The following is a 13,080-nucleotide window of genomic DNA, read 5'->3' as shown; positions in this document are numbered from 1 at the left end:
AGGGTGATCTGATCTGGGCCCAGGTCCAATTTTCTAACTGTCACCCGATAACATTACACCAAAAAAAAATCTGTCCAACTCAACAAAGAATATGTCTAATGACCAAGGCTCTGAGGTAATGAATTTCAAAAATTAATGACTGTCAGGGTAGATTTTCTTCTTCCCTTTGTTAAGTTCTTTTTTCTGAGATTCCTTACACACTTGATGCAACTGCAAATGCCAACTTCTGTGAACAACCACCAAATTTATTAAACACAGTACAGTACAAGCTTTCTGGAGGAATCTTTAACACATACCTTGCAGGACTTACAGGGTCATGGCAAAAGCTCTCCTTGAACAAAAGAAATAATCCTTCCTTTATACAAAATCTTTACATCACAGTTAGTAATGCCCACAAGATAACCCTCAGCTATTCCCGCACAGTCGCATGTCGCATGCCACTCAAGATATAATGCAGTGATCACCTCACCTCCAGAAGTAATGTAATGCAAATCATCCCTTAATGGACAGATCTGGTGTGAGTTGTATTTTTCTTTAAACTACAGGGAGTAGTCAGAATTCCAACTGTGATGTTCTTATTGATTTTGAATAGGTGATAATGACAACGTAAATCATCCCCGAATGGCAAGGGATGGGAATGTAAACCTCCCAAATTCCATCACCTGTAAGGCAAAGACACACCACTCTATCCTCGGGGCATTCAATTTCTTGCAGGTGAGCAGGGTAAATTAACTCAACATCTGTTCTTATTTTATTATTGCATGATAACCACCGAGATGGCACTACTACCTTCTCAAGAATCTTGCTGCCAATACTTAAGTAAGTTATTAACAAACAACATGCAATGATTATAACAAAAAAAGTTACTAGTCCACACAGTAGATAGAACCTGCAAGATCCTCCCACGTGGGAAAAAAAAGCGTTCATCAGTAAAATTCTTAAATCCACAGTCCTTTGTGACCACTCCATCAAGTGGAAACGAGCCAGTTATCCAAAATCTCCTTCAGTAAATGCCAACCTGAAAACAAAATCCAGTCTGTCCTTCAACATCACTATGGAGAAATTTGAACTTTCAGATAAGGACAGTTAAATGCTTCACAAAACTGACAAGACTTCCATCCTTGCAGAGATGCTTCAGATGGAGGATACCAGTGCAGTGCAGTGCAGCAACTGCAACTGCAGGCTAGGTGAATGCAGCATTCTTTGCTGCTTCTGCTCCTGCTCTGCTTTTAAATGTAACAAAGCCAACTGGCTGTTGTGATATTAACTTGATCAGTGCACATTCATATCCCTTAAATGATCGAAAGACAAGTTAAGCTCATGTGGTTTAATATCCATAGAAAAGCTTACAGACCACCTCTTCACTGTTGTTGGCTTCTTCACTTTTCATGCTCATAACTGGGGAGCTGACTCAATCTGTTGGATCAGGTAGTGGAGGGGTGGGCAGTGGTCCGAAGGCATGCTTTACCTGTGAATGGAGAAACTCTGGAGACAATGTTAACTGCTGAAAATATCTTTGCATTTCCTCGCTTATTCCTTCCTTGCCAGGGTGAGTATCAGAATGAAGACAGTCACACACGTAACTATGTTAAATCGTCTGTCTATTTCAACATTCTCAGTCATCTTGAGGTCTGTTACTCTGTTCACCATTATCTGTTTTTTTACAGGCCATAAACTTCTAAATTGTACTGTCTAAACAATTCGGCCATTGATAAACAACAATCAATGGTCATAAAATCAAACTTCCTAAATAAGAAAGCAGGAATTAGTGGTTACAGACCAGTAACTGTATGACTTTGGTCGAGACCAACATTCTTTGAATTTACAACATGAAGGGGGCCAATGAAGTCTTCACAATAATTAACAGACCTGGTTTCTTTTCTCTAAAAGCTGTTCTTTTCTCAAGGATACTGTGCTCTTGGTTTCTTTTTCAGAGCGGTAATAAACCGCTCTTGGTGCCAATTAGTCTGGTTTGGTACAGAGATTATAGGTTATTGAGGGCATCTTAGTGGGCGGCACGGTGGCACAGTGGTTAGTACTGCTGCTTCACAGCGCCAGAGATCCGGGTTCAATTCCCACCTCAAGCGACTGACTGTGTGGAGTTTGCACATTCTCCCCGTGTCTGTGTGGGTTTCCTCCGAGTGCTCCGGTTTCCTTCCACAGTCCAAAGATGTGCAGGTCAGGTGAATTGGCCATGCTAAATTGCCCGTAGTGTTAGGTAAGGGTAGATGTAGGAGTATGGGTGGGTTGCGCTTCGGCGGGTCGGTGTGGACTTGTTGGGCCGAAGGGCCTGTTTCCACACTATAAGTAATCTAACCTTTGTTTATATGTAAACAGATCAGATATCAGGCCACAGTGGTCATGTTTTTGAAGAGACCTGTATATGAAAGGGGAGTGGTCAGCTCTCTAGCTGAGCAGTTTAGTTCAGTCCAGAACTAATTGGGAGTTCAACAGTGAGCTGTGTGGAAACAAACTCTCGCTTTCTTTCTCTGCCTTCTAACTTCAACCCGTAAGCACCTGTTCCATTCATTTATACTGGTTTCTCAGGGGATTCGCTTATTCGGACTGTTGTGTGTATTCGGAACAGCATAATTAAGTCTAGTTTGGATAGACTGAGTTCTGTCGGGGTTCTTTATTCTGTTCCTGTGTTTCATTATGTAATTTTTGCGAATAAACTTTTGTCTGTTTTTAACCTGGTAGTCAACCTCACTAATCTACTCTGAGTAATTTTCACTGTACACTTAACAAAACAAATGGCAAAGTTATGGTCTGGCCTGCCTACCTAAGAATGTTTTGAGTGGTCTGGCTTAGTTCATAACACAACTCAGCCTCAAGTTCTAATATTCTCTAAAATCTTAGCAAACCATCAAAATTAAAATGTGCATTTTTTTTTGTGAAAACTCTGCATAAAAAAATCAAAGATATTTTAATACAATACTCTCATCTGGCTAGAGCATGACCACTGACAATTGTTTTTGAAACAGGCATTGCAGAATTTTAAACAAATCAGGGGCTCAAGATCCTCAATCAATTTGTTTTAAGGTTACAAGTTTGATCATTTTTAAAAGGACATAATGTGGTATAATATTAATATAAAACAAAGTCTGCCCTACTACATAGCCTACAAAACACACTGAATCGAGATCATGATTCAACTAAGGCAAAACAGTCACTTAAAAAGGATTTTCTGAACCAGTATTTTAATCAACCAAAATATTTAAACATCAAACATTCTCAGCATGGCACAATTTACATTGAAATTCTTTATCGACCCAAGTATTAGTACAACCTTAATTTCAGTGTTTCTCATGTTGTTTTGCATCATCTAGATGAAATTATACTGATAAAAAGAGAAAACTCTCGCAGCGCAGCAGACCACACAGCGCCATAGTCCATGCCACTCCCCTGCCCCAGAAAGACTCGCAGACTCAAGTCCACAGCCCAGAAACTGAGACTCTCACAACAAAAACCTGGACAAAGCTTCCCCAGTAGATAACGTACTTCACTGTTGGAATCTGGGTGGACCGGCTCCACTGTCTCCCCCTTTCCCCCCCATGTTGTCCGAAAAGTAATTCTAAGGGGAGGTGTGGGGGATAAAGGTGATAACTTTAAGTAGTACCAAATTGTGTTTTGAAGTTCCTGATTTCTAACTATTTTTTATGCTCCAGCGCCTCAAACCTCATGTCTGTAGTACTCCAAACTCCTTTTTACCTCGGGGACTTTAACCCCCTTTCTCACTTGACTTCTCACAGGGACTCGAACCCCAATTAAACCCCAGGAAACTCAAACCTCAATTATAACCCAGGAGACTCGGACCCCGTATCCGTCGAAGCAACACTCAGACACAGTATGGCTCTACCTTCTTTACCTTTAGTCCAAGCCATAGAGAGAGCGCGATCGCCCATGTACACAAGACATGTGTTCGCAGTCTTCTCTCGAACAGCAGATTCTTAAGGAATTATACAGTCGCTTACAGGAGCAGCGTCCAAATAAGGCAACATCTATATTGATTGGGTGACCATTACAAAAAAGCAAGCATCAACAGTAAAGATTAAGCCATCTGCCATTACACAATAGCTGTTCCTCACCTCATTAACTGGCATTACACAATAGCTGTTCTTCACCTCATTAACTGGTATTACATAATGGATGTTCTTCACCATGTTAAACCACTACCCTTGCCTCCACACCTCATTGTCTACTGCAAGTTATTATCTGGCCAAGTCATACTAGCTGAGCCTTTGTCCCGCAACTGTAAACTTAACTTTCTCCCTACCTGCTCATACACATTCTCACCTTCAGCCTTGTGGAAGTCATCTTATTTTGAAACCATTATCCCAGTTCTAGATAAACCCAAGAGGAAAAGTATCCTCTTAGCATCTTACCCTGTTGGAATTTAGAAGAATGAAAGTTGACCTTATGAATACAAATAACAAAAGGGATTTTATCAAGTACAGACAAAAACTTTTCTCAAATGACAATCTGGTGAGCCTTTTCAGAACTGCCCCAAAGGAAAGTACAATCTCTCCTTTAAATATGGCCAAAACTACATACAATTCTCTGGATATGATCTTACAAATGTCCAGTATAGTTCTAGCAAGACTTGCCCATTTTTAGACTCCATTGCCCTTGCAATAAAGGCTAACCTTTCATTTGCCTTCATAAATCACTTCCTGTAGTTGAATGTTAACTTTTAAGCGATTCATGTACAAGGACATGGTGATCCTCCAATAATACAGAATTCTGCCATCTCTCCCAATTTAGCTTTGTGCTATTTTTACATTCTTCCCAACTGGACAACCTCACAGTATTCCACATGATATTCCATTTTTCCAAAATTTTGCCCAATCACTTAATGCATCTAAGTTCCTCTGGAGACTTTATCCCTTTAGAAACAAGCATGCAGCTTTTTAAATGGCTTTGGTAACCTGTGACACAATGTTTAGTGATTTGCATATTTATTCTCAGATTGCTTTGCACCTTTACCCCATCATTCTTGTCCCTTCCAAATAACTAATCTTGTCACCAAAATGTTTACATTTATTATATTGAAATTCACTTGACAATTATTTGCCCCTTTGGAAGCTTAATATCTCGTAACTTGTTATAGCACTCATCAGTATTGACTATCACCCTCTAATTTGGTGCTAAGAGGAAAACTAAAAATTGTGCTTTAATTCCAAAATCCAAAAGGTAAATGTCAATTGTGAACAGCAATGATACTTGTCGAACATGACTTCCCATCATTTCCCAATCTGAATAGCTACCCTTTTACCACTCAATTTTCTGAACCAGCTAGCAATCTATTCTCCCACTTGTTTCCAGACTCTTGTCTTCTTCTGAGTTTTATTTATTTGACTATTATGTGGCAACCTTATTGAAGGCCTTTTGAAATTTCAGGTAAATTACATCTACCATATTACAATTATATATTCTATTACCTCTGAAAGGTTTAGTCAAGATATTCCCTTTTGACAGCCATGCCTACAATGCCAGTTGCACAAAGCATCCCATTCTGTAGAACTGAAAGGTCTTTGAACTCAATTCATTGTGTTGATCCTACAAACCACATATATATGAGCTCTAATTCTCAGAAGAACCAATATTTTACATAAATGAAATGAGATGCATTTGTAACAAGCTATTTTACCTTTGGATAATCAGCACACTCTTCCAGGCAGACCTGAATAATTACAAATTTTATTTAAAAATAGTGAGGCCATTTTTAGCTTATGAGGTATGAATGCTTTGTAAAGCGGAGGCAACTTTAATGTTAAGTAACTTTAACTTGTGACATATTAGATAAGAAATTTGAAAGAATGGAAAGGAAGTTAAACTAAGATTAATGAAAAGTGGCTCATATTCACTGTCTTGCATTCAGGGATTCATTTTGAATTCAGCAATGAACTAAGTTTAAAGAGGGTGAACCAGAAGACATAAATGTAACACAAGATGTTTTTTATGTTGTAACACTAAAATCATTATCCGCCATGTCAACAGTCTCTTCTGATTGCCATTGTAAAACAAGTCTTTTCCTCCCAGCAGTCCGATGGGACTGTTTCAATTTTACCAAATGCATTCAACATCACAGTCCTGTGCAAACCTGTCCTGTCCACTTTGAATCAAAAACAGACTTTTCGGGTGAAACATGAGTTACTTGCACTAATTACAATTTAGCACATTGTACTTATTAGAGGCAAAAAAAACCAGATGAGGTGGTATCTTTTCAGCACACCTTTCACTTTAAGCTTGACTTCAGCTTCCAGTTTTCTCTTCTCCACTCAACTTCCTATTCCAATAACTGTCAACTAAAGTTAGAGGAAAACCCTTCTAACTAGGCAGTCCTGAATTCAACAATTTCAAATCATAACTACTTGTCCCATTTTGCCAAAAAGCAGCTGTTAGTAATTATTCTGCTCAAATTTTCTGCTCAAAAACTCCTTTATGTTTCTTTTTGCCCATTACCTTTTGACTTTCAACATAATTCTTATTGTCATTTCATGTCTTCCATCCTAACAAATCCATCCTTTTGTCCTTCAACTTCATTCCCTTCTCCCACCTCCCCCTGATATTACTTACTGAAAACTTGCCACATCGGGCGGCACAGTGGCACAGTGGTTAGCACTGTTGCCTCACAGCACCAGAGACCTGGGTTCAATTCCCGCCTCAAGCGACTGACTGTGTGGAGTTTGCACGTTCTCCCTGAGTCTGCGTGGGTTTCCTCCGGGTGCTCCGGTTTCCTCCCACAGTCCAAAGATGTGCAGGTCAGGTGAATTGGCCATGCTAAATTGCCCGTAGTGTTAGGTATAGGGGTAAATATAGGGGTATGGGTGGGTTGCGCTTCGGCGGGTCGGTGTGGACTTGTTGGGCCGAAGGGCCTGTTTCCACACTGTAATGTAATCTAATCTAATCTCTAAACTTTTCCAGAATCAAAGATCAGCAACCTGACACATTAATTGCTTCTTTCCAGAGATGCTGTTCAACCTTAGCATTTGGAGCATTTTCTGTATTAATTGACATTTCCACAAATGTCCATTTTACTTATGACATACAACAGCTGTTCAAACATTGGGCTGACTTGTAAGCTTCCATTTTAAATGTTTACAATTCCATTTTCAATGTCAAACGTTAACTTAAAAAAGCATCACTCTGAATCATAATGCACTGAGCAAAACTGTGGATAGGAAATCCATGCTATTTGCAAAGTTTCTACACTGTCTAATGTGCACATACTCAGAAATTCCTTTGGAAGAATATTTACCGGGCATTCGACGGCATCTACGGTCATTATGTTGTTCCATGTAGTATCCAAGCTGCCTGGAACAATTCTCTTAACAGTCAATAAGTTCCCTGTTTAAAAAAAAACAAATCAAATTTGAAATTACCTGCTAAAGAGCATATGTGGAAATGACCTGAGTGAAGATATTACTGGATAACATTTTGCCACTTCTACATCAACACAACTGCGACGCAAATGAACAGGTAAATCACATTTGGTCGATAATTTACTATTGCAGAATATCTCAAGATATCTACCATTTGTGCAAATTCCCTGATCATTTAGGTTTTCAATTTCACGTAAGCAAATGTATTATATCGTAACAGGGTACTTAGGCTGAAATAGTTTGACTTTACTGTGGTGATATTAGCTTTGCGAGACAAACACAGCATTTTACAGCACTGATACACTGAATGAGACAATAGGATGCTAGTTTCATGATGTTAACAGCTGAGGCCAAACCTTGGACAACAACTTGTTATTCCCATACATATCTACATATTCAAACTCAGCTGACATCACCTTCATGCATAAATAAAATCAAGCAAAAATGCCCTTGCCATTATTCTCACAGGGAATTGATTATTGCATAGACCATCGTTAATGATTTTTTAAAAAAAATCAAAATGATTCATATAATCCATAAGATTATCTCTATTAAGGTCACACTTCAACTTGGATTACATCAAACAGTGAAGAAGGGCTCATGCCCGAAACGTCGATTCTCCTGCTCCTTGGATGCTGCCTGACCTGCTGCGCTTTTCCAGCAACACATTTTCAGCTTACATCAAACAGTCCCTAACCTCACAAGCAGTAATGTTTGAAGTAATGGTGAACACTGAGCTGCTCCACTGAAGTCCAGTTTTTGAAACATAGGTGTCCAAAATCAGCTGATGTGATTAAAAAGAGAAAAGCTGGTCATTACCTTCAGTATTGGTAAAATTTGATATACCAGAAATATTCAGTAATACAGGCTTCTATAATTTATCGATCAGTTGTTTATATTGCTGATTAGGGCAGCACATTGCAATTGTAAAAGCAGAATGATCAGCGCTTTTCAATACATCTCTAATTATCCAAATTATAAATACATAAACTAATTTTGGGAATTATATGTTGTTTTATGGTTAAAAAAAGCTATAGATTTTTGACTTCCATCATTTGATTTTTAATATATGGCAGCGCCAGTATTGGACTGGGGTGGACAAAGTCAAAAAGTCATACAACACCAGGTTATATAGTCCAACAGGTTTGTTTGAAATCACAAGCTTTCAAAGTGCTGCTCTTTCATCTAGTGAAGTCACCTGACGAAGGATCAGCTTTCTGATTTCAAATAAACATGGTGTTGTGTGACTTCTGACTTTGATTTTTAGTACGTGGGAATTCTCAGACTAAAATGGCTTTGATAAAGGAAAACACTGACTTAGGATGGGCACAATGCTCAACTGATCAGTTTGAGCAAAGCTTAAATGAAACCATCAATAAACAAGACTCAGTGTGAACTGAAATTAACATGTCAAAGTGACAGAAATCACTCAAGCAGACCTGTATCACCTGCTTGATTTAACCTTTCTAAATTTTCACATACTGGAATGAAACATCTGGCTCCAGATAATTTATCTTAGAAAAACAAAGAAGCCAGACATGGAAATACACAAATGAACTATACTTTGAACAAATGCTCAAGTGAAAAGAATGATAGATTAATTACACTAACGAACTAGAAAGCATGCTCCCTCTCTCTTGCCATTTACTTCGTCACTTGAAAGGTAATGCCCGGTATAAAGCAAATCAGAGAAACATGCATTCATGGAAAATTCAAAAGATATCTTCAAATTTTATCACTGCTAAGGATTCAGGACATAATTTAAACAGCTGTGATCTCAGGTTAAATCTTACACCTCACAGACTCAAAGAACTTTGTACACAGCGTATTATTGATTTTCCTTTTACACCATATATTCTCTCCACTTTATAGGTGTCTGGGGTGTCAGGAATGAGTAAACCAAGTATTATTTGAAGTCTGATATTCTTGCATGCCAAAAAGAACTGAAAATATTTGCTGTAGAGAACTGAGGGGGGTGAAAAGTGGAGCCAATTCATGCCTCTTTTACAGATCGTAACACTGTATTTTTGAAAAATGATTGGTTTTAAAATGTAAAAATGTTAGAACATAAACCATGGTTTAACTAATTGAAAACAATTCTGTTATGATAAAAAATATTATGATTATTAAATCAAAACAGTTGTGTGATGTAGATATGCAGTTACATAATGAACCTTTTATGACTTTATTTTGTTTATGTTACTTGATTTATTAAAGGCTTTCAAGAAAAATGTTTGCTCATTTTTGGCACCAGACTACAGTGTTTCAATTGGAAGTGTACACTCCTGTGAGAAGGAAGCTTATGCGTTTAAATACCACTCTAAAAACACTTCAGCATATATCCAGGTTTATATCTCATCAGCAGTGCACTGTTGAAAGACCCAGCTTTCAAATGAGACACTAAATGGAGGATCATCTTCCATTAGGATTTCATCATACATGAGCAGGTACATAGGAAACAATCATCTGACAACCAACATTACTAAAACAGATTACCCCATTGTCTGTAGTACCTTGCTTAGCATTCAATGCCTACCACATTTTTCTCATTTCTGCGATTGTGCTTTGTGGGCAAGGCCTTCATTTATTGCATATCCCTAACTGTCGTTGAACAGGTGGTCACGAACTGCTCTCGAAATCTTTTGGATGTAGGAATGCCCACATGTGCAGTTACAGAGAAAGTTCCACTGATAGTGAAGGAATGATAATATAGTGATAATAATTCCAAGACAGAATGGTGAGAGACTTCGAGGGATCTTGCTATTGGGTTAGGGTTACAATGCATCAGTTGCTCTTGTCTATTCTGAGCTAGCGATCAGAGGTCTGATTGCATTACGACAGTACGTCTTCTAGATGGTAAGAACTGTTGATGTTGTGTGCTGGTGGTGAAGGAAGTGAATGCAGAAGGTGGATTAAAATGCCAAGAGGGCTGCTTTGTTCAGAATGGCATTGAACCTCATGAAATATATTAGAGCAGCACTGACATATGCCTGGTGGACGGTGGACAGCTATTGAGGAGTTAAAATGTGAGCTACCCGCCACAGAATTTCCAGTTTTGACCTGCTCTTGGTGCTACGGTATTTATTTGGCTGATCTAATTCAGTTTCTGTTCAATGGAAATCAAAGGATATTTATAGTGGAGAAATCATTTATGGGAACACCTAAAATCAACGGATAATGGTTAGAATTTTATGTTTTGGAGATATCATTACCTGACAATTGTGTGGCATCAATCTTATTTGCCACCCGCATCAGCCTACACCTGGATGTCTTCCAGATTGCCATGAACATATACTACTTTAATATTTGAGGAGTTACGAATGGTATTCAAAGTGGTACTAACAACAACAAATATCCCCAGCTATGACCTTATGATCAAAGAATGAAATTAATCAAGTAGCTGATTACAATTTGGCCTAGGATACTACCATTACAAATTCCTTAAGTCATCTCCTGGAACCACAAGCTCCAACAACTAACAATCATCTTTCTTTATGCTAGATTTGACTCCATACATCAGAGAACTTTCCTCAGTTTCCAATAATGTCAATTTTGATAGGACTTGATGGTATACTCAGTCAAATGCTGCCTTGACGTCAAGGGCAATTACACTAACTTTATCTCTCGAATTTAGCTCTTTTGACCACGTATTGATCAAAATAATGAGGTTAGGGGTTGAGTGCCAGTGAGCAGGTCATTACAGAGCAAGAGTGCTTGATAACATTGCATGGATAGGGTGAACAGCCAATGTCCTTTTCCAGGACAGTGGAGTCCAAAGATAGAGCGAATAGGTTCAAGGTGAGAGGAGAAAGAATTAAAGGGGACCTAAAGGGCAATGTTTTCATTCAGAGAGTGGTGGGTGTATGGAATGGTGGTGGTGGAGGCTGGTACACTTCATATTTAAATCTGGATGGCTACATGAATAGGAAAAGTTTAGAAGGATATGGGCCAACTGCTGGCAAATGGGACTAGGTTAATTTAAGATATTTGGATGAGTTGGATCAAAGGGTCTGTTTTCATGCTGTACAACTGTATGACTCGGAATCACGGTTAGTTCTACAGCACAAATCGTCAGTAATATTGTTGGAATATTGCCAGAACTCTTAGTCATCACATAGAACACAACACAGGAATTTGTGCCAAACATGACACCAAATGGACCTAATCTCTTCTGTTTACCTCACTCCACATCTCTCTAACCCTGCATATTCTTGTGCTTATCTAAAAGTCCTTTAAATGCCCTTATTATATCTGCTTCCACTGCCACTGCTGGCAGTGTATCCCACACTATCACTCTGTAAAAAACCTGTCCCTCACCTCTCCTTTGAACTTGCCCCATTTCGCCTTAAAGCTTACCTCCTAGTATTAGACATACCAACTCTGTGAAAAAGATTTTGACTGTAATCCCTATCTATGCACCTCAATTTTATAAAGTTCTATGAAGGTCTCCCCTCAGCCTCTGCCACTCAAGAGGAAACAACCTGAGTTTTTCTAGCCTCTCCTTGCAGCTCAGACCCCTAATCCAGACAGCATCTTGGTAAACCTCTTATGCATCCTCTCCAGAGCCACCACATTCTTCCTGTAATGTGGCAACCAGAATTATTCATTCTTTCAGCCGTTTCTTAATGTCGCATAAAGTAAATCAAATTCAGGGGACTGGAATTTGTGATGCAGAAGCCAAGATACATTATTCACTCTGCACTTCTGGAGGAGGGATCCAAATGGTTCAGCCTTGACTTTTGCACTGAAGTGCTGGACTTCTCCATTATGTAGGATGGGAATATTTGTCGAGCTGTCTTCCCTTTAGTTTATTGTCTACAACTATTTATGACTGAATGATGAAGGATTGTAGAGCTTCATTGGTTGAGGGACCATTTACTCCTGTCTGCTGCATCTACCCTTGTAGATGCATCAGGTTGACATCAAATTTCTAAGTGCTGCTCCTGACATGCACTCATGCCCTTTAGTGAACCAGAGTTATCTGGCAATGGTGCAATGCGGAATATGCAGGAAAATAAACCTACAAATTGTGGCTGAATACAATTCTGCTGTTCTTCATGGTCCACAGTGCTTCATGGGATGTCTAGGTTTGAGTTGCTAGATTTGTTCCAAGTCTGTCCTATGTAATAAAGTGATAGTGCTACATAACTTGATTGATAGTATCCTCAAGGTGAAGATGGAACTGACTTTGTCTCCACAAGGACTGCAGTGGTCACTCTTAATGCTACTATCAATGACAGGTGTATCTGCGACAGGTGGATTGATATGGGTAAGGGTCAAGTAGATTTTTCTCTCCTGTTGGCTCCCTCACCACCTGCCACAGACCCAATCCAGCAGAGGTCCTTCAGGTCTTGGACAACAATCATTGGTGCAGTACTACCAAGCCACTAATCTCTCTTGCTGGAGAACAGTGAAGACATACAAACAAATAACAAAACTAAGTCATTTACACCTTTTAGCCTGTTCCACCATTCAATAATATCATTTTAATCTAAACTCTACATTGCATACCTTGTCGGATAAGGCTGAAGGTAACAGGAACTGATAAGAGATGTAATAATATGCTGTTATGTGAATGGAATTACACTGAGTCAGTCAGGTTACTAAGAGTTAAAACTACGGGAAATCAGGAACTGCTGTCTCTTCCAGTTAAGAAGTACATTTGGACAAAGACATTCAGGATTGTTCACATGCA

The 13,080-nt window shown here is 38.9% G+C and overlaps 1 protein-coding gene across 4 annotated transcripts in view; it reads right to left on the bottom strand.

The window, feature by feature from the left end:
* The window catches only part of LOC122557199 (ecto-NOX disulfide-thiol exchanger 2), a 223,516-nt gene that overhangs the window by 143,422 nt on the left and 67,014 nt on the right, over positions 1-13,080 (bottom strand). For 3 of the 4 annotated variants that reach the window (XM_043704632.2, XM_087992083.1, XM_087992081.1), the window contains exon 2: positions 7,262-7,350. The exons of the other annotated variant lie outside the window; for it this stretch is intronic. In XM_043704632.2, the coding sequence (XP_043560567.2) occupies positions 7,262-7,301 (40 nt within the window). In that variant the 5' untranslated portion in view covers positions 7,302-7,350. The remainder of the gene's footprint in view (positions 1-7,261; positions 7,351-13,080) is intronic. 4 annotated transcript variants of the gene reach the window in all.

This window comes from Chiloscyllium plagiosum, unplaced genomic scaffold (genome assembly GCF_037043375.1).
Source record: "Chiloscyllium plagiosum isolate Xiang-an unplaced genomic scaffold, Cpla_swu_hap1 HiC_scaffold_11, whole genome shotgun sequence".
NCBI lineage: Eukaryota > Metazoa > Chordata > Chondrichthyes > Orectolobiformes > Hemiscylliidae > Chiloscyllium > Chiloscyllium plagiosum.
The sequence above is the reverse complement of the archived record's forward strand: the minus strand, read 5'-3'. Positions and strand labels throughout refer to the sequence as shown.